The 23,053-nt window shown below is 44.9% G+C and overlaps 1 protein-coding gene across 1 annotated transcript in view; it reads right to left on the bottom strand.

Moving 5' to 3' along the window:
* Positions 1 to 22,485, bottom strand: part of si:ch211-216b21.2 (heparan sulfate glucosamine 3-O-sulfotransferase 3A1) — a 31,071-nt gene extending 8,586 nt beyond the window's left edge. The window contains exon 1 of the mRNA XM_030340792.1: positions 21,462 to 22,485. Within this exon, the coding sequence (XP_030196652.1) occupies positions 21,462 to 22,066 (605 nt within the window). The 5' untranslated portion in view covers positions 22,067 to 22,485. The remainder of the gene's footprint in view (positions 1 to 21,461) is intronic.
* Between the last annotated feature and the right edge of the window lie 568 nt (positions 22,486 to 23,053).

Genomic DNA, 23,053 nt, shown 5'->3' with positions numbered 1-23,053 from the left:
CACACACACACACACACACACACACACACACACACACACACACACTTCCCATAGAACAACCATAATGCAACTTCAGTGAAACATTTATAGAGTGAGCTTTGCAGTATGTTCTTATAAATATATCAGCAGTATTTTAAGTAGACTTTTATCTTTTCTCTCGAAGCACCGAGTCGTTATTGCATAAGGGGGAGGGGGGGGGGGGATAAGGGGGGATAAGACTTATCTTTGTGGCAACCTGCTGGTGAATTATTCAACCTCGCTAACAGTGTCGAGAGAGAGAGAGAGAGAGAGAGAGAGAGAGAGAGAGAGAGAGAGAGAGAGAGAGAGAGAGAGAGAGAGAGAGAGAGAGAGAGAGAGAGAGAGAGAGAGAGAGAGAGAGAGAGATGTGGGACACACGCGAGCTGCCATAGGAAGCCCAACACCACTTTAACCCTGGACTTGTAGTCACCTTACTTACAGGGCATGTCCACATACCAGATGAGAGAGTGCGGAGAAGGGATGTGGAGCCGAGAGGAGTTCGAGAGGAGAGGAGTGGGAGTGGAGATGGAGAGGAGAGGAGAGGGGAGGGGAGGAGAGGAGATGGAGAGGAAAGGGGAGGAGAGGAGAGGGGAGGAGAGGAGAGGAGTGGAGAGAAGAGGAGAGGAAGAGGAGAGAAGAGGAGATGAAGAGGAAAGGGGAGGAGAGGAGAGGGGAGGAGAGGAGAGGAGCGGAGAGAAGAGGAGAGGAAGAGGAGAGCAGAGGAGATGAAGAGGAGAGGAGTGGGGGTGGAGAGGAGAGAGAAGGATAGAGGAGGAAGGGGTGAAAAATGACAGGCGGAGAAAAAGGGAGAGGGAGAGAAGGAGAGAAGGGTAGAGCGAGTAAGGGACGGGAAGATAAGAGGATATGAAACGGGATATAGAGGGCAGTGGTCAAAATATCGAAAGACAGAGTAACGCATAAAGAAAAAGGCTACCACATGGTCTTGCATTTTCAATTCTTTCAAAGGCCATGGTGACTACAACCTCAGCAAATAAACCTAATGTGTCTGTGTGCATGCGTGCATGCGTCCGTGTGTGTGTGTCTGTGTGTCAGCACCTGGGATCTTTGTGCACATTCGGCACATAAGTGTGCTCTCAGACACGGCTGCACACATTACTTTTTTATATTTCTCTGACCCACTTGTTCTTGGTTAAAGGGGAGGTTTCAGGCAGAAATGAGTGGGGAATGCCACTTCAGTTGGCTGGGCATTTGGCTCAGTTGGAACTCTGCTATTTTTCTTTCTGCCAACTCAGTTTTCTGTGAGGACTAAACAGCCTCGGGGAGATAAGACACCTAAAACTCTTGGCTTAATACCCCCCAGCTCATTTTCAAGGTATTGTGTTTCCTCATCGTCAGCTTAAATGTGTTGGGGGGGGGCTTCATTAAGAACATTCACCGAGGCTTAAGTGGCTCTTTATCTTGGCTCTCAAGGTTCTGGTATTAAAAAAATGTTTAAGTTCCACCTTATATGGGATTGAAATCTGATTTAGAAAAAATATAATAAAAAAAACGCATAAGCCTATAATATTAAGTGTTAGATATAAAGTCAGCAGTAATATGGATGATTTAGTGGGGGGAGGCTGTTCTGCCAGGAAGGGCTTGGGTGGGGTGTGTTTTGGACCAGTGCCATGGTGATTGTAGAGCTGCTAAAATATTCTATACATACATTATCGTCTCGAATTCACCACGTCGTAAACTGTCACTTAAAAGAAAATCTGATTCAAGCCAAATTTCTGCCAGCATGGTTTCCAACAATTCTCTGGAGCTGAAGAAGGGATAACTCTGAAAAAAAGACACAGAAACGGCTTCCTAAATATCGGGGCTAACGCAGGGTGAGAGATTAGCCTCGTCTATAACTAACAGTTTCAAAGACTCGGAAGAGAATTTCTTAAGTACAAATCCAAAAACCGACCGGCTGGCAAAAAAGACAATCCCAAACTGCTTGAGCCCGCACACTACAGACACACACATGCAGGCAGGCACACACACACTTTGTGCGGAATGTAAGTGTTCATGGTGATTATTGATTTTGCTTTGAATATCCAATTTAAAAATGTCCCTGCTATAGTCGGTTTTCTGCTTTTTACCTCTTATCTCTTACTTTTGTGATTTCAATCTCAAAACAGCTCAGGCTTGACGGGTTGATCGGTCTGAGGATCAATTTCAGAGCGTTGAATTGTGTTGCAGGTCATCCATATAGTGCTCCAAATGAGTCCTTTCCACACGTTATTAATATGTTTTAATAGTTCTCTGCCCTAGTGAACATTAACTCCGTTACAGCCTTGTATTGTGTGTTAGGAGTTCATAAAGAACTTCAAGTAGGATATCAATGTATGTTAAAAAAGAGAGTTATGTGTGTGTTGAAAATGCTTGTTTCTATGGCAAATTAAAATAATATTGATTGTTCAATTTTACACTAGTTTATGTCTGTTGGTGTAATGTTGGTGTAAGAATGCTATATGACTGTAGATTGACAATTAACCAGACATAAAACAGCGTTTTTTAGAGCAGAGTTACCGGGAGCATTAAAAAGCATCCTATAGTAATCCACAAATCCTTCGAAAATGAAGGTAAGTATAATCCTATACAGTGATAAAAATACATCCAAATTACATTCCCACCAAAGAAAGAAAATAAATACTTTGTCAGTTTGAAGTTAAAAAAGGCGAAAGTTGATTTCAGCTTAGCTTTTGAAGCACTCTGAATGCAAACCACCAGGGGCTTTTCAAAAATAGAACTGAAGTGAAAACTGTCCATAGTTGGGCTTGAAAGCTTGTGTGAAGAATGCATAATACAGAGGTATAGAATAGAAAAATAAAATCAGAGTCATTGGCCAAAAATTTCTTAAGGGCTGCATCGCTGTATAGCTAGCTTCATGCTCTTGTTAATGTGGGGTAAAGCTAAAATAAATGTATTATTATTATTAACCGTCTAGATTCATGGGGTTTGATCAGTTTTGCCAGACCAACAGCTATTTGTAAAATTATATTCCCATGTAAAATAAGTTTCTATGTTTGAGTAGTCAAGAAGTTTCCAATGTCATGACCAGCAGGGGACTTGCAATTCAGCTGGGCAGAAAAGTTAACATGATAACATACAGACGACAATGGAAGATGAACTCTGGTGTCTGTTTCAGATCAAAGACACACACACACACACACACACACACACACACACACACACACACACACACACACACACACACACACACACACACACACACACACACACACACACACACACACACACAGAGAGAGAGAGAGAGAGAGAGAGAGAGAGAGAGAGAGAGAGAGAGAGAGAGAGAGAGAGAGAGAGAGAGAGAGAGAGAGAGAGAGAGAGAGAGAGAGAGAGAGAGAGAGAGAGAGAGAGAGAGAGAAACAGAGTCACTGAAAGAGATGGATTAGGCAAGAGGAGGAGCTGGTTGTCATGAGCCTAGCCTCAGGAGGAGAGCAGTGTCAAGGGTCTCAAAGTGATTACATCGACTCCATGCCTCTTCCTCACTCGCTCCATACCTGGGACGAGCATGCCCCTCTCCCTCCTCATCCTCTCTCCCTCACCTTCTCGTGCATTTATTTGATTTCTCTGCTCCTTCTCCTTCTACATTTCATTGGTTTGTCTCATATCCTTCTTTAAAGATGTCCTTTATTTTCCTTCCCTCCCTCCCTCCCTCTCTCCCTCCCTACCTCTCAAGGTCCTGCTGGGTGCAGAATATAAAGCAGCTGGCATCATCTCAATGCTAAGCCCCCCAGCCCCCCCAGCCCCCCCAGCCCCCCCAGCCCCACACACTTCCCCATGGTGGGCCTGACAGAGCACCCCCTCTGCTGTCCTGCCACAGGACAAGTATCAAAGTCTGTGTGTGTGTGTGTGTGTGTGTGTGTGTGTGTGTGTGTGTGTGTGTGTGTAGGTGTGTGTATGTGTGTATATGTTTGTGTGTATATGTTTTTATATGTGTGTGTGTGTGTGGTGCATACCATGAATAAAATCATCTTTTTATCGCCTCTCTTTTACGTGGACAAGTACATTACAGTCTCAGTAACTCTGGCTTTAATACATTCTGCCCCCTTTTACTCACACTCTTTAGTGTGTATATTTGATAGGATCTTACTTTTCATTTATTCCTAACATTATGGAGAACCGATGGCGCCTATAACAAGTCACTAACATGATTGAATGCTCACCAAGGATTACAATAAAATGTGGAGGAGGAGAAGAAGGCAGGATGGAGGGCGGGTTGAACCACGGGCAGTCCAACGCGCCATTTCCATTTGGCGCTATTTCCCCTTTGCATTAACCATTAGATAAATAGCAGAGGGAAAAAAATTCTACTTTATATTTTTCCTCCCCGCAGTTTGTTTCTCTGTCGAAGGCAGCAGGGTATGAAGAAAGTGACTCCTCTCGACGAGCTAGCGGTCGCGCGATGCTACCTGCACCGGTTTTGCCTGCTGACGCCAACGCTAAGCTGTTCCACTCAGGTGGAGCATGATGGGTAACGACTATGTCTATGAGAAAGGGGGGAAAAATAGGGTGCTAAATGATCCCAATGAAGAATCACCTGAAAACCAAAACACAGAATATATTTTCTAGAACCAGTGGCAGATAGACGGGTTGATGGCTGAATGGATGGATAGACAGATAATAGAAAGATGGACAAATACATAGATAATAGATAGATAGATAAGCAGGCAGCCAAATAGATAGACCGTGTAGAGAAAGATAAACAACATTTTTAGGATATGATACATCGATGAATGGACAAAGATGACAGACAGACAGACAGATAGACAGAAAGATAGACGGAGAGATACGGACAGATAGACAGATTAACAGACAGACAGACAGAGATAGGTAGATATAAATAGATAGACGGGTAGACAGACAGAGCGACGGACAGATAGACAGACAGACTAACAAACAAACATAGATAGGTAGAAGAAATGGATAGATGGAGAGATAGCTACATAGATAGAAAGACAGACGGATCCCCCCCCCCCCCCCACCCCCACCCTCCTGACAGAATATGTGTACCCCCATGTGGGGGAGTTGGGGGGATAAGCAGGGTAGGGAGCGATCATGTGACGTGTAACGGAGCACTGCGGCAGCACTGAGAGAGGCTCCTGCTGCTGCTGACGACGTGCTAATGTTTTAGCCTGTCAGCTCGCCGGCACCAAAGACGGATGGCCTCCCAAACAGAAGATAATTACAGGGCAGAGGCTCATTGTCAGGGTCTGGACACCAGGGCTGCCTGCTCTCTGCTCCGGCCCTCCTCCCCGGGACGCAGCAGGCTGCTGGCTTCGGACCGCAGGCTTAGAGGACGAAAGGAAATAGACGTCCTCCAAAAACGTCAGTTGGACAATCAGGAGCGGTTATGAACGCCAGTCGTACGGGAAAGGTGGGGCGTCTTTATGTGGCATCATCGTTTTGTGTTATGAAGGATTATTATTAAGTGAAGATGGTGTGTTTATAGAGAATATTTAAAAACCAGCTTGGGATGACGAAAGTGCTGCACAGCCTCGGTCTATTAAAAAATGGAAGCGATCGGATCTGACAAGCAGTTTTTACATTGTTTTATCTTGCAACCAGAAGCAATAACTTGGTTATCATAATAATAAATCTCCCTGCCTCGTCTCCGTCTTGCCTGCCGCTCCCCTTTTCCCACTTTCCATTCATGATGACACCTGTGATGTCACCCTGTATCCCAGCCAACCAGATGATTGGAAAGTATTATCGTAGGAACAGCCACAGATTGATGAGAAGCGATTGGCAGGAGTGATGTGATGGCACTCAAACCCCTGTTCTCCCTTAATTTGCTCCGCGGCATATTTATGTGCGACATTAGCAAACGTTCGCCCACATCGGCCAGTAACGTCCTGATCTTCAACACGTCCCGCCCCTCATTACCATACCGCCGCCATAACTGAATATCATGTAGGTGCAGGTGATTCCACGGCCAGGCAGACTTCTGAGCCTGTTGCCAAGGAGATGGCAAATGGGGTGTTTAGGGTGGTGATGGAGGCAGGGGAGGGGGTTAGGGCTGACGATTCATGTTATAAATCACTGCAGGATTTTTTTCACGTTGATGCTATCCCTCCCCAAATAATACATTAGATTACCACTGAGGGAGGGCCCCAGAGAGAGGGAGGGAGAGTGAGGCAGAGAGAGAGAGAGAGAGAGAGAGAGAGAGAGAGAGAGAGAGAGAGAGAGGGAGAGTGAGGCAGAGAGAGAGAGAGAGAGAGAGAGAGAGAGAGAGAGAGAGAGAGAGAGAGAGAGAGAGAGAGAGAGAGAGAGAGAGAGTTAAAGACAGAGAGTTAGAGAGTTAGAGAGTTAGAGACAGAGAGACAATGTCAATCTCTACCATGCTTGAATGCATGAAGAATGCTTGTGGACAGAAGCCTGGGCGTGGATTAATGTAGGGGAATCACATCACAATCACAAAACAAATAAATAATCTAAAGAGAATCACAAGCACAGACGGAGAGGGGGGGAGGTCAGGCAATCATTCGATAGGAAGCCGTCTGTCGGGCAAAGTAGCAGGCGAGGCACCAACTAGATACAAATGCTATTCATAATTCCAGACAATTGAAAATGACGGTTTCATGAACCGCGTTCAATTATATTTGCATTTACATCACTGGGCTCTAATGACACTGCGACCATCGTGTGTATGCTTGAGGGTATGGTAACTCACAGCTCACTGTTATATCTGATAAAAAACTCTGCTCACTCACATGTTGAATGGTACGGCAAAGGATGGATGTATGCGTGTGGGTTGTGCTTCCCAGAGGACTGAAATAGTATATGAATGTATACTATGCATATGGTACTGTGCACATGTTGGGTGAGTTTGCACGCGGTTTCGTCACGCCGCGGTTCCGCGCGCTCGCACCATCGTCAACGTCGCGCACGTGCACCTAGACACAAAGGGGTGCTTATAAAAAGGGCACTTTTCTCGTAAAGCGCATCCAAGAGCTCCGCGGGCAGAGCCACGACCAAACGAGCGGGGACATCTCATGCCAAGAAATGAGCGCTTTCTGTGTTCGGGAAATCCCTCCTGCTGGATTTACGCCTTGTCAGGGCCAAGACTGTTAAAAGACAGTTGGAGACCGGCGAGAGAGAGTGGGAGAGAGAGAGTGGGAGAGAGAGAGAGAGAGAGAGAGAGAGAGAGAGAGAGAGAGAGAGAGAGAGAGAGAGAGAGAGAGAGAGACACACACACACACACACACACACACACACACACGTCTCTCCCACACAAGTTTGACAGAGACAGAGAGAGACGAGAGAGACAAAAAGAGAGAGTCAGGGAGAGAGAGACACAGAGCGTGTGAGACAATGCGCGAGAGAGAGAGAGATAGAGAGAGACAGAGAGAGAGAGACAGAGGGAGAAAGAGAGACAGAGAGAGAAAATAAGGCGCTGAAATAAATGATTCACTCTTGCTGCTGGGCTGAGTGGAAAATAATATGATGTAAGGAATGGCATGTCAGAGACCGGTCTGCCTATTGAGTTTATGCATGTGTCTGAGGCGCTGTGTGTTTGTGTGTGTTTGTGTGTGTGTGTGTGAGTGTGCGTGCGTATGGTTTGCATGAATGCAATATTATGTTTGTCATATGTGTGTCTATTCGTGTGCCATATGCGTGTGTGTGTGTTTGTGTGCATATGCTTGTGTCATGTATTTCTTCTTGTGTGCAATACCATGCTTATAATGTATGTCTGTATTCGTGTATATAAAATGTATGTATGTATGTATGTATGTATGTATGTATGTATGTATGTATGTATGTATGTATGTATGCCTATACTTTATATATGTATATTTGTCCTTGTGCGTGTATGCAAGGTTACCTACACGTTGTCTTGCCCATTGAGATGACATTTTCATGACCACCCCCCTACACTCTCTCTCTCTCTCTCTCTCTCTCTCTCTCTCTCTCTCTCTCTCTCTCTCTCTCTCTCTCTCTCCCCCACACAAACAAACACACACACACACGCTTCGATGATATGAACCTAATTACAAACAGATGCCACCGCGTCAGGCAAACAAGTCGATGCCTCTGGTGGATCCTGAACGGCATAATCAATACAAGTGCTTCTCATGGAGCCCGACTGAGGGCGGGCTGACGGGAGGGAGGGGGCCGCCTCTAAATCAGCCAGCAATTGGTTCATTACAGTGAGTAAGAGCTCACTAAAGTGTTAAGTACAGCACCCTGAGCGTTCAGACCGAGGGAAAAAAGAGAAAGCATCTTTAGATACCGTTTCTAGGCGTGGCTATGAATTACTTTGATTTTTTTTTTCACTTTTTCCGTGAGATTACAAGGGAAATGTAAAAAGTATCCTTGAGAGGTTGATGTGTATTTTCATGTTAAGCATGAAGCACTACAGAATAATGGTTTAAAGGTTTGATTTCCAAATCCGGGCCAATGTCCGGCGATGTGGAACAACAAAATGCAACATATAATTGTCTGTCAGTGGACAGGCAGCCAGAAACAGTTTTAGGTGCGGCAGTCTTTGTAGCCTTTGCCTATGTCGTCTTTACGTGAAGACCCTCTGTACATCAAGTGATCCACAACGTTCTGATGCTCAAAGCGACAGACACTTCTGTCAGTGTGGTTTTTATGTGTTTTGTACCACAATGGAAGTATGAGGCTTTGATGATAATGTTATGTGCACTGTTGAGTTGGAAAACAATATTTTGCAGAGCACAAGATAAAGCAACATTGTAAATGTAGGACGTTTCATTTTAATGTCAAATGTCGATAAGGAAAAAATAACATTATGCAAGCTTTGATCTTTAGAACCATTCTTTAGAAAAAAGGCATCAATCTAAAATGAGAATATGACGTGCTCACAGAAATATGTCCATTTCGTGTGAGATGATAAGTGGGACGGATAATGAATAGTTCCATCCGTGTTAGTTTATATTGACGATAAGGAGTGGTTATTAATGACCATGGGATAAGGGCTCAACTCTTACAGACCCCATGAGCAATGTCCTCCCCATGTGGGAACAACAGAAACCAACTAGGGGAGGAAGAGGGAGGGAGAAAGGAGGGGCTGAACTCTCATTTATGTTAATAAAACTTCGCTAAATTGTTTGTGTAATGGAATTAGAGTAGTCAGGCAGGCCTGGGGGACATCAATTAAGCAGATAAGCAAATGAAAATAAATCACGCTTGATTCGACACACGGCAGCGCACTTTGTTTGCCCAGTAAACAACACGCGCAGGAAACAGGAAGTGATTTTGTTCTACTATTTGAGAGACTATAAATCCCAGCGACAGCCGCCCTGAGTCTGCCCCGGGTCCCAGCGCGCAGGAAATGAGCGCTAACTCGTTAACGACGGCCAATCGCAGGAGGCTCAATAAATGTGTATCTCATTTGACGATTAAGGCGCAAACAAGTTGAGTATGTGTGTACGCCGTACGGTAACAAAACTATTCCACAGGAGCGATGACTTGGATAAGGAAGTGTTTCAAATGGATTACATCTTATTACTGCAACATTATTTAATAGCATCACATTCCCCCCATTTTCGTTTATTTTCATTGCCAACAGCGAAAGGTTTTTATATTATCGTTATTGTAATGCAGAGCACATTGGCTGCGTTCAGATAGTGGGCAATGCCCCGATTCAGTTTTTAATCAGTTCCATTCAGGATGTTTGCAAAATAGTTTATCTTGGATACCATGGCACCAACAAATATATTGGAAACATGATTTTTCAAACTTCAGAGGAAGAGGCAGATTCAGATCAGATGTAGTTTCTCCCCTTCAAACTCCTTATCTGCCTAGCCTTGACTGTTCAAACTAAACACAGCCCCAGGGGAACATAGCACACGTACTTCACCGCTTTTATCATGATCATTTTGCTATTATCGTGTATCCACAATAATAAAACAATCCTGTCCGTTTACTGTCTCAGAAAACAGTTGCCCTGTATTGGAATGCCTACAAAGGCTTGGGAAAAACAATGGAGAAGGAAAACAATGCAAGAGAGATTTGAAGGAATGCCTAGATTTTGTAAATACCCAAAGACACAAACAATACAGCAAATGCAATGTGTTTAAAATCTTGGCGACCCCATATATGAAAGAGGAATGTGGTTAAAAATATGAAAAGAATCAGACCAAAACAATATTTGTTTATTGTGAAGCCTGCAATACGCATGAGCGCCTTTTCAAAAACTGATGTCTCTTTATGTTCCTCATCATAAAAACGTTTTTTGTCAAAATTCATCAATTAATAATCAACTCTAAAGCTACAATCCACAACAATATACCCACACCTAAAGCCCAATAATTCAGTCACAATGCATATTTTTGCATAATGCCGTCAAATACATGCAAAAATAAATATGAACTGTATGAACCCCAAATGAAGCAATCAATCAGTGACCATATCTGGTAATGGATGTAATCATGCCTCCACCACGGTAATAAATGCAGTTCTGCTAAATTGTGTAGATTAATAATGAACGGAGACGCACCGCCTGCCCGCTTGTTTGAGTGTGTCCTCAAAGAAACAGACGGTGCAGCGCTGGCTAAAGCAGCCATCTTGGGAGAGCACTATGTCAGTTTGCTTAAGATTTGTCTAGACGGATTCTGTTAGTTAAATAGCTCCACTTCCTTCTCTTGATCATAATGGATAAGTCTGTAGAGATAAAGAGAGAGAGAGAGAGAGAGAGAGAGAGAGAGAGAGAGAGAGAGAGAGAGAGAGAGAGAGAGAGAGAGAGAGAGAGAGAGAGAGAGAGAGAGAGAGAGAGAGAGAGGATGTCTAGTTGCGAGACATGAATGTCAGGATAAACAATTGTCCTGACAGCATAATGACATAATAAGCCTGCGCTTCACCACTTGTTTGACAGTTCAAATGGCCTGGTTTCTTGAAAAAAAAGAAGCTGTTACGCCCTTACTGTGAAAGACGAAAAATGAACTTAGCTAACCCAAATGCTAGCCAGGAGCCATGTCAACCACCGATAACTGTATGCTATAAGGCAAAAAAGAAAGGCTGAAGTCAAAGGGTAATATTTCTGTAATGACAATCAATAGCTCAGTGATCCACCTCAAACTCAGTGATGGGAACTAATGTTTGCCTCATTCCTTCGGGGGCCTCGTTAGAATTTGAGTTGATCAGAGGGAACATAGGTGTGGCGGGACTGAACGAGACACCGGAGGGTGAGAAAAATAGATTTTACCACAAACAAGATTTAACTGTCCGTTCTCAAGGTGTCAGGTTTCCAGAGGACGCATTACACAAGCCCATAAAAAAAGACAAAAAGCCTTGCCTGCGCCGTCTGTTCTGGTCAACCCCTGCAAATTAGTGTTGTACCCATGCCCTGATCAATAGGATCAATAACTCAGGGCGTTTCAAAGGGATTCCTGTGGCTAAAGGTGGCTACACGATGCAGAAGTCCATCGCGGCAGAGAAACAACACCAACACCGCAGAATACAATGGAAGCAGCAGTACCCAACCACCTGTTCCAATCGGTGAACACAAAGAGACTACACCTGTGAGAGCCACCCCGCAAGAGCCCTTTGTTCGCCTTCCAAGTCCGCCTTTTTGTTTCACGGACGGCTACACAAATTTAATTCAAGCTGGGGCAGCACCCACTAGGTGAAATACAGCAAAGCCCGGGCCCCGGACAGTGTAGTCTGTCACTCCCCCCTACACTGTCTTCCAAATGCAAGGGGGAAGGAGCAAGGAGACAGCAAAAGTTTGAAGCTTAAAGGTCTCCACCTCCTCCTGTCTAATGTACCGTCAGGGCTGGTTACATTAGCAATCACTAGCGGCTCAGGTTAAGATGAATGGAACCACCGGGTGGCTTCTCTCGGCACTCCCCAACCCAGCGATGGAGGGAGGGGGGTTGATCCATCACGAGGCGCCGGGCGGGCATTTACACAAACCTCTTCATCACCCTCCTTCGTCTTCATGCAAAAACAGAGGCGCGGTGTGGCTTGTTGCACTCCATCTATCAAGACACGGGTACGGGGTGGCAAACTCATTTTCTCCCACGCTCTTCTCTTTAATCATGCCACATGGCACTTGGAGAGAGAGGGGGGAGTAGGGAGTTAGTGGAAACAGCCGCCATCATTCCTTCAAGGGGGAATCAAAGAAGGAATCATAAGGTGCAAAACAGAGAGGCTGCTAGGGCTGCTATTGCAATGGCTCAATATGAAATATTACGGGGGGGAAAGTGCTCTCCGCCACCGACAATGGGATGTTTGGTGTCACATTTTTCGACGGCTCCTGATTCATCATTTAAGAAATCCTGTAATTGGAGCCTGCGAATGGCTTTATTGTGTGATGCAATGTTTCATATTGGGAGCACAATAGACAATGTGTGCAGCAGCTGCTAGGGCACTTAGACGGGCAGGTAGCTCTACACAAGCCTGCACGTAATGGATCTGGTGAGCTTCTATTGGAGAAAAAAAAGGGGATCTTAGTGCCCCATTTTCTGTCGGTTCTCGCTCTTCGTTAACCACCTCTATTATTATTTGCCTCTTTCAAAACAGGGCAGTGTTTCTAGTGGTCAGGTGTGCCACCTCTGCCAAACCCTAATTCCCCACATGTTCTATTTCACTTAGCTACTATAACCCTCTGTTCATATCAGGCTGGGTCATACAAAATAAACCAAATGTTTTGTGGGTCTTTTTGCCTCCGGGGCAAGAAAGGTTGTAAAAAAAAAAAACGTCTGATGAAAATAATGTGTTGGCGAGCAAACTGCCAAACCAAAGATTTTACATGGCACTACAAAAAGTGTTGGGCCGCTGCACTCTCTCTCTCTCTCTCTCTCTCTCTCTCTCTCTCTCTCTCTCTCTCTCTCTCTCTCTCTCTCTCTCTCTCTCTCTCTCTCTCTCTCTCTCTCTCTCTCTCTCTCTCTCTCTCTCTCTCTCTCACACACACACACACTCACAAATGCACTCACACATGCACACACACACACACACACACACACACACACACATGCACACATACAGTGTGGTTCTTTGTTCTGCGTCGTAAAGAAAAAAACGGAGGCTGCTGTTGGTCCAAAGGGGTTGCGCCCGGGGCTGTCGTCGGTCCATCGCACCACCAGCGACCGTGGCCCCGGACCCAGTGTCTGGAGCAAAGCGGCCCTGCCAACAGGCCGACTGGCAGCAGCCTCGGCTGAGTGAGGCAGCAGGACAGAGCGGAGCGGTGCCACGCTATCACCACACAGGCAGCTGGCGATAACACACACATGGCACGGTGGCGTCTCTGTGTGCCGCTGCCCAGGTCCTTCCCAGCACCGCCGAGGCAGAGGGACACTAAGTTTAAACCATTTCATGTTTTCACCCGTAAATCTGGAAATGAAAAAAAAAAACGGAAAGAAAAATGCGGGACGATTTTGGGGGAAGGAAGTGTTGATTTGAGGAATAGCAGACCATGGACATCCTTTGGTTGTAAATCTTTTTTTTTTGTGGCAAAGATCATACCCCTTAAAGATGTTTTCACTTGAATTATCGGACTAACGTGTAAGCCAGATAAAATAGGGAAAGTATGCGGCAAAATCATCTCAGGGAAATAAAATGACTATCATAGCGGGAAAGCAGAACACCCCTGAGTCAAGGGTTTCCTTCGTTTTTGTCAATAGTTCCCATGCTCTCTCTCTCTCTCTCTCTCTCTCTCTCTCTCTCTCTCTCTCTCTCTCTCTCTCTCTCTCTCTCTCTCTCTCTCTCTCTCTCTCTCTCTCTCTCTCTCTCTCTCTCTCTCTCTCTCTCTGCGGTGGAAATATGGGGAGAGCGCTCCCTGTCCTGTGATAAAGCTGTTGCCGGTGAGATGAGAAATAGAGATCCATCATGCCGAGGCGTGGGTTCACCCTGCCAATGCGCCGCGGCGAGGACCTGATACGCGTACACGTAGCCTCCATGCATCATTTACCAGGCCTTTTCTGGGCCAAAATAACACCGTTTTTTCCCCCCACCGGATTTTTGTCTTATTTTGGCGTGGCGTTTTGAAAATCGCCTGAGGCGTCCTGGCAAAACCTCTGAAAGTCTTGATACGCTTGGATTTCTTGGCGGTTTGCTTGTTTTGTGGGTTTGGTTTAGTCCGCTTCCACTGTGGGATGTGAAGCACGTCTAGTCTAAAGCCCCTCGATGGTGCACACAGTTTCCTGGTGCCAGACGATGGGGGGGTTACAATTTGTCTTTGTTTGGGGAAGGGTAACTCATAACTTCCATCAACTTGGAGTTCTCAAGGACCAAAAAATGCAAAAGAGGAAAATATAGTCGATGAAGATGCAGAAAATGATACGATTTTCTATTACCTATTAAGTCAGACATTGAGTGCCTGGAGGGATCATTACTGTGGCAGTAAAACATTACATGCCATGTTTCCATGGAGCTCGAGCAACATATACATCCCTGACATTCATGGCTATTGCCTGCCTGGCGCTAAATCAGCACAGTTTGTCTGGCCCCATATTTGCTTAAAACACTGCACTGAGTTTCACGCTAAAAAGGTAATATCTTGTAAAATGTCAAACCCTTAGCTCTTGTATTAAAAGACCTTTGCAATAGATTTTCTTTTCCGATAAATCTCAGCTCGGTAAAGGAAAGCACTGGCACACAATTTTGTCAGCATTAAGTCCTAGCCATTTTAAGTGTGCGAATTATATTTAAACATGGATTCCAGAATAATCACTAAAAACCGTAACGGCTAACAAGTACTAAAATGTAAATAAATCGCTGGCGCAGCTGCCAAGCTGAGAAGGCTTGAGATATCCCAAGGTCGAAAAGGTTGCGGGCTAGTGTACACTAAAACCCAAAGTGAACAAACAGAACAGAATCCTTTAAACAAGTGTAACCGAAGCCAAACGTCGCAGTACCATCTGTTGGCGCTGTGAACTCTGAGGGTGGCACATTCTCCCAGAGCCCTGCCCGTGGATTGCCCACGATTATTAGCATGCTACCCTAGCCTAGCCTAGCCTAGCCTAGCCGTTCTACCTCAAAGCAAATCAAAGTACTTTTTTTGGGTGATTTTTGGCCTATTGATACGCTACCATGGTCGGATGCCCACAAAACAAACATCCCTTACATTCGGGTACCTTCAGGTGAACGTATCAGGTGTGAGTGGCCAGGGTGCGTGCATCCAGGTGGTGTCGGCCATTCCCCCTGCACCTGCTCCCTGTCCTCACCCTTCCATTGGTGGGGGGGCAAATTCCCAGGATGCCAGAGGGCAGCTGTTGACAGCCCTGAACGTTAGATACCCCCCTCCCCCCCGCCCCCCAACACGCACACACACACACAAACACGCACATAAATTGTGCACATCCACCTCCTTCGAACAGGGGCCATGTATCGTCAGCTGCTAGGGTTGTACTGAGATGTCAATGTGTGTGTGTGTGTGTGTGTGTGTGTGTGTGTGTGTGTGTGTGTGTGTGTGTGTGTGTGTGTGTGTGTGTGTGTGTGTGTGTGTGTGTGTGTGTGTGTGTAGTGGGGGGGGGGGGGGGGGGGGTGGGGGGGGGGATTGGCAAAGGTCGACCAAGAGGTGGGGTGTTCGCATGGCATACCTTCAGCGGGAGGCCAGAGAGACCCCCGTGTCCTGCTTTTACAAGCTATGGCCCCACGATAATCACTTTCACAAACCCAAAGGCAGACTCGGGGAGAGAGGGCTCATGCCTTCTGCGGTCTCTCTGGGGGATCACGTTGCCTTCCTGGGCTGGGTGTCGCTCAGACCGCCACCCACCCTCCCTCCCTCCCTCCCTCCCTCCCTCCCTCCTTCCCTCCCTCCCTCTCTCCCCCCTCTCCACTTCACCTCTCACTCCTGGTGGGGAGGGAGGGTGGGAGGGTGGGGAGGGAGGGTGGAGATCTGCCCCAACCGCTGATCCGTATCAAAAGATGGTGACACGAGAGGCCCTGTCTGCCTCTGGTTGAAGGTGTTCCCCCGCTGCTCTCACAAGGCTCCAGCACAGTGCTGAGTGGTGAGCCTAACTTTATTAATCTGACTTCAGGTTGACTCCGATTAATCAAGTAAGGGGACGTGCAGAGGAAGCGCTTTTATTGCAGCGATTAACAACAAAAATGTGAGAGATTAATGGATGGATAAAGATGTATTTCCTACAGCTTCGCTACGGTGCATAAATGTGACTTAATAGTTATTGATATAAGAATTTGGGACTTTGGGCTGACAAATTGAACTGAAAAAAAGATAATACATATATATTAAGAATTATGTTATGCTCTGTCTGTCTGTCTGTCTGTCTGTCTGTCTGTCTATCTGTCTCTCTCGCGCTCTCTCGCTCTCTTGCTCTATATATATATATATATATATATATAAACACATACATATGTAAACACATACTGTATATATATATATATATATATATATATATATATATATATATATATATACATAGATAGTAAGTTGCAGGAAAAGCTATATTGTATAATATTGAATATGTTGTGATATTATTATATGCCAAGCCATTAACTCATTGCCCCTGGCAATAAATATATGAAAGTATATTCTTGGCTAGGTTAGCAATGTGGGCCAGCAAAATGAACACAAATAACAAGGTATAATAGAGGGGCTTACAGATCAAATGTTCAAAAAGACAAAAAGTAAATTACACAGGCACAGACACACAAATCAAGTCAAAGGGGTTTCTTTGTTAACTATGGTCTCGTTTTCCAGCTGCTCTTTAGATCTTACATGAGCTATGTCCAGGACAATGACACCATGAAAGAAGCCCTCTAAAGAAAAGCTTGTCTGATGCTTTTAACAAAATAACGTTCAAAATAGAATTACATTTTACACCGACAACAAAGACACTAATGTTATTGTGAGTCTTTGTATCATTATACAACCAGAGATCCATTTAAGAAAAACTAGAAGAAAATAAACATTTTTGTAGACACCAGTGATAACATGATTTCTCTACATTAAAATGTAAAGACATTTCACAAGGCACCAAAAAGATAACTGATATGTTTGTCCACAAAGGGCATCCTGCCTTTTTCCTAAGGCTACTATAACGTTGTCCAAAGTTACACCAAAATCCTCCGGTGTCTTGACTTGTCAGACATTCAAGGCAGCACTTCAAATGCAACCATCCACTAAATTGACAGTAAAACCCGAAGCCAACATCTGAACAACTTGGAAGCAGGGAATGGCGGCAAGCAGAAAACTGGCATTTCAGACCACTTTCAGGAGCAGCACTTGACAATCCCCTGAATTTATTTTTCCTGAACCGGGCTCCTCAATAAAACACAACCATGTCAACAAACCAATTTGGCGAAACCCGCTGCGTAGGAAAGAATGATAATCGGCAAAACAGAGGAGCGAATTGGCATGCGTGGAATTCAAACACGGGCAATATGCGTGATTTTTACTCCACGCGTTTTACTTCTGGATCGAGTATGGCACCGGAGTAACCGACGTAGTTTGATCGGTTCTCTGGGTATCTGCGAATGAAGGGGTCCCACACAGGCCACAGTATAACCCATGAGCCTGGAATGAGCTGCAGAACACTGCTGCACTCTGTACCGTTCTCAAATGGGTCAGCGCTTTCATTAATAAAGCCCTACTTTTGACAGCAATTACACATTTCCCTTTTATGCAGAGCCCAGATTCATGACCAGGGAACCCCACTACCCCCTCCGTCACCCCTTTTATTAAATATAGTTCCCCAATTTATTTTGTGTTTGCATGCCATTTGAATTCTCATGCTTTCGGGGAAAGACATTTCTGTCTTAGCAACTAAACACAACCATCCGTTTGATTAAGGCAAGTCCACTTGTTTAAGAGTGGTGAGCCTAACTTTATTAATCTGACTTCAGTTGAATTCAAATTTAGCAAGGAACGGGACGTGCAGAAGAAGCGCTTTTATGGGAATGTGTTAGTGGCATATAATATACATATCGTATGCCATTAACTCAAACCTGGACAAAGCTATATGTTTATATACTGTATATATATATATATATATATATATATATATATATATACACACACGTAAAAATATATTTGAAATATACATGCATGTGTCGATGTACATATATATGTATATTTTACATATTTTAACAGGTCACAGGTTTTTTTTAATGGATCTGGTGTGGTCTCATCCTAAACCACCTAGGAGTCTGGGGAAATCAAACAGGGACCCCCCCCTCCATGTCCAGACAGGTGAAACTCGGGCTAGAGGTAACCCAAGTACACCCAAAACATAATACTGGCTACTCCGAGCAGGGATCTCTCCGTCTTACATCACGGTGTTGTAGCCCGACTCCCCTACGTTACCGCCGAATAACCTTTTTTCCCGCAACAGCAGCGTTGTGCGGTACAGTTGCACTACGCCCCGGCGAGACAGGCGGTCAAACAGATCCTCCAACCGGCCCTTAACAATGCGCTTCGGCGCTGGTTTCCTGTTGGAGAACAGGACGATTTTTTATCCTTTTTTTTTATATCAAACGCACACATGACCAATGAATACAAAATGGGGGCCTTGGACTACCAAAAATATTTGAACAAAGATTAAGGTATTGTATTTGGCAAACCCAAAAGTCAGGAGTGTTTATGTATGAAGTTTTAAGTAAAACTTCAGCTTGAGTATATTTCACTTGGTCGGGGTGAGGTCAGTGTGCCGGTTTAACTGGCTGGGAACACCCAGAAAGTTCAATATAAAAAATAAAGAAAGTCGTTGCCAATAGATGGGGGTGAAAGAGAGAATTCCAGACAGCTATTGGCAGTACTTGGAAACCAAAAAAGTAGTCATAAATCCCCACAGAGACATTAATGGTGTGCCGGCCAACAGGGACCCAAAGTACATCAAACCATGGAAATCCAACGGCTTTAAGGTACCGAATGTTTTGAAAATGACAGAGCCACGCTGACAATAGCAACTGAAAAATCAATGTGCAATAAATAATTCCCATCACAGCTTCTGATGTGCAAACAATGTTAAGGCCCTTGCTGGGAATCCACACACGAATGACGTATAGTTCTGGGAAAGAGGATTGTGGACGTTGCCATTTTAAATTTAGTGTTTCGGGTTTGAAGTGTGAAAACGATGTCCCACAATTTAAAGATGGGCCTCTGGGATTCCTGGTAAGGACACATATATGCCATTACAATAAACAAAGAGCTGGGGTCCCCCCCCTCCCTCTTTTACATTTTAAGTGGTCACAGTCGCTAATGAAAAGAATCACATATTTCCGGCAAATTGGACACGGTGATTGGTCACAGTGAAAATTGGCCTTGTTTCACACAACCCCCAACAGTGTTTTCTTTGAAAAAAAGAAATGACCCCTCCTATCCAAAATAACCTTAATTGTTGTTGTTTGTTGGGTGGAAACCAAACACGGTTGAAAGCATTGGCCGAAAATCAGAAAAAATAAAATAAAAGAAGAAAATCAAATTTTGAATCAATCACAAATAACCACGAAAAAAATAAGCACTTCAATGCCACCCTGTCATGAGCCGAGTGCTGTCATACGACCGGCCCTTCACCATGACAAAAAAACAACTCATTGGCCTTTGAGGCAAACTTGGCTGTAACAGAACATGGCTCTCACAAAAAGACACGCATGAAATAAGAGCCCTCTCATACGACCTATAGGAGGGGGAACAGAATCCGACAAGAGCGCTTCCCTACGCCCCCGTAACGGCGATCCACTTCCCCTCATCCCGGGCCCGCGCTGCTGCCCTAACCGTTATTTACCCCCTCTCATTCAACTCAAGGGTCCTTCAAGAGCTTTAAATGGGCAGCATTAAGTGTAACCGGCGCGCTGAGGCCCCGTCCTTGGAGGCACGGTCCAAATTCCTGAGAATCTTGGCAACTCCCGGGGATGGATGGGACCCTCATGGATATACACGGGCCTCCCCCAGCCCCACAATGGATGAATAGGTAAACAGAAGGTTGTGAAAGAGTTATGGGGAAAAGAGAGTGTTCCCTCTGAGAGGGGCACAAAGCAGGAGGTGTGTGAGTGGGAAGACAGAGAGACACAGAGACACAGAGAGAGAGAGGCAGAGAGAGAGAGAGGGAGAGAGAGAGGGGGGGAGAGAGTATGTTTGGTGGAAAGGGTCCGAGTGTGAGAGTAAAAGTTGTGTGTCCGTGGGTAAAGAGTAAAGAGGAAGCTGCAGTGTTAGTGTTAGCTCAATCGAAAGGTGAATTATACCTCCTAAGACACTCAGGTAACCTTTCATTATGATCCTAATCCTTCTTAATAACAGAGCCGCCATGTCGGCAATGGCCCATTAGACAGAGAAGCAGAGAGAAGGGGAGCCATTATTCCCTGTAGGCCCTTGGAGAAGGGAATACGTGCACACACGCACACACATACCGACAGACTCCCACTGACACACACACTCAGCAACACACACGTACACAAACGTGACACATACACACAAACACACACACACACACACACACACACATACACTCTTGAGGATTCAGACATACACTGACACACACACACACACACACACGCACACACACACACACACACACTGACACACACACAAACACACACACACACACACACTGACACACACACACACACACACACACACACACACACACACACACACACACACACACACACACACACACACACACACACACACACACACACACACACAAACAGTTTTGTGCGCACAGGGACGCATACAGTGACAGAGAATCAATCACAAATCAGAAGGCTCTTGCCGGGATATTGTGATAAAAGGTTGACACACACTCAAGAGGAAGATGAAAACATCTAGGAAGAGTGAATACACGTTGAAGAGGAACTAGAGATTTACTCACACTAAAAGTTTGACCTGTGGAAAAAGACCTTGGCCCTCGGTAAATACATTTAGAGCAAGCACATTAACCTTGAAATCAAGGGTAAAAAAAACCTAATGTGTAAATGATCTAAACTGTGTGGTGGAAAGAAAATATATATGATATAAAGAATAACAACAAAAGAAAACAAATAGTAAAACTAAGTTAGCTTGACAGTTGCTGATGGTGTGTTGCATTTTAATTTGGATCCAATGGGTTCATTTAATCAATTACATATTTGGGCCTAAGGTCATCCAATATTTTGTTAAATTGTAATTGTTCAGAAACAATTGAAACTTACTTTAAACTTTTAAATACACTGAAGGATCTTTGTTTTATATGGGTTGAATAGACGGATAGAGAGAATAGACTATGATTAAATAAATTAAAGAAATATGGCCTAAAGGACTAGCCTTCAACAACCGGCACATCATTTTGGATGAATTGCTAAAAAGGTTTATTGGCTGACGAAAAAAAAGAAAAAGTAAATAAATAAACAATTGTAAAATGTGTTTATTAGTTCAGGCCTGCTAAATGTTGGTCCATTTTACAATTACTATTTCATAAATGAGAGAGAATAATTTAGGGTAGGACTATTAGGCCTTGATGGTCGACATGCAACTCATAAGCATATCAATGAAATACATTGTTGAATTGGGAAATCAGTTTTACCTGTACCACTCGAGTCCGTTCTCATAGTTGCGGTCGAAGAAGTGCGGTTCCGCTCCCACGGCCCGGATGTCCGGGTGCACGCGGAGAAACTCCAGCAGCGCGCGTGTGCCTCCTTTCTTGACACCTATAATGAGCGCCTGGGGCAGTTTCTTGGTCCCTTCTCCCAAAGGACTGAGCTGACCTGCTCCTGCGAACCTCGGCGACACTCTCCTCGGAGAAAGTACATCCAAAGGCGGCAGGAGTAAAGCCTCCACCGGCTCCCCATCGTCACCCAACTTTAGAGGTCCATAGTACACCGGACTCGCGTTGTCATCGCCAGTGAAGTGCGATGGTCCTTTGGCTGAGATGTGACTCACCGTCTCTGGCAGTGTGTTCCATTTTTGCAGGAGTCTTTTTCTCCTCAGCGATCTTAAATCGTGCAGTTCATCAGAGAATATACCCCCAACTTGTGTGGAGGTTTTCACCGTGGCGGGCAGGGTGCTGCATCGGTCAGTGACACAGTAGAGGAGGAACAGGGAGGTAAGCAGCGAGCACAACATGACCACTGACTTCCTAAAGATGCCTCGGGACAGGGGATCCACTTTGCAGGTGCGGCTAAAAGCCATAACGGTCCCTCGGTCGCTGGGTTATCAGGAGGTCCAGCCATGCTAGGCAGACATTGTGGAGTCCTCCTGCCATGAAGAAATTAGGAAGCTCTGGTGCTGCCGAGACTGCATCCACGCTGAATGGATCTCACCTCGCACGTACGCGCGTGTCTGCTCCGCAATGACACTCGCGCCAAAGCTTGCTTTTTTTAAGAGACGACAATTAACAACCTACTAAAACAGGCAGGACAGATGTCAAGGTAGTGCTTGACTGTCAACGCCCCTACCTGTCAAATAGTATCGATCTACAACGGCTGTCAATCACTTCAGTTGATTCATCTAAAGATTTTTTATATTTAATTTGCCCCGCGGCAAACACCTCTCTGTCGCCGGCGCACGTGTGCAGGCTTGTGAACTTCTGTCAGATTATGCGCTGCTATGTCGACAACCAATGACACTTACGTTTGGTAAAGGTAGGCGAGAGAGAGAGCTAGACATTAAAACAGCCAATACGAATCCAGGGGGCGTGGCCTGAGAACCATCCTCTCACAAGCTCTAAAAGACTCCAACGGAATTCACTGAAAGTTTTAAAACTTGACATATATACACAAGGTGTCCTTGTGTGCACATACAAGCATGTATTTGGGTTTGAACCATCATCCACTGTGTGTGTATGTGTTTGTGTGTGTGTGTGTGCGTGTGTCTGGTCTACTTACGTACGTGCGTGTTTTAAACATCATCTAAAGTTTATGTGTTTGTGTGTGTGAATGTCTGCATATTAATGGCTTTAATAATTATTTTTTAACAAGTAATGACACAGAACTTGAATTTGATCAATGCCAGAAACAAACACAAACACACACACACACACACACACACACACACACACACACACACACACACACACACACACACACACACACACACGCACACGCACACATTATATAATTGTTAAACCTTTTAGCACTACCTCCTTAATAAATTGAAAAAAATCCCCTAAGAAAATTC

The sequence above is a fragment of the Gadus morhua genome, chromosome 18 (genome assembly GCF_902167405.1).
Source record: "Gadus morhua chromosome 18, gadMor3.0, whole genome shotgun sequence".
Lineage (NCBI taxonomy): Eukaryota > Metazoa > Chordata > Actinopteri > Gadiformes > Gadidae > Gadus > Gadus morhua.
The sequence above is the reverse complement of the archived record's forward strand: the minus strand, read 5'-3'. Positions and strand labels throughout refer to the sequence as shown.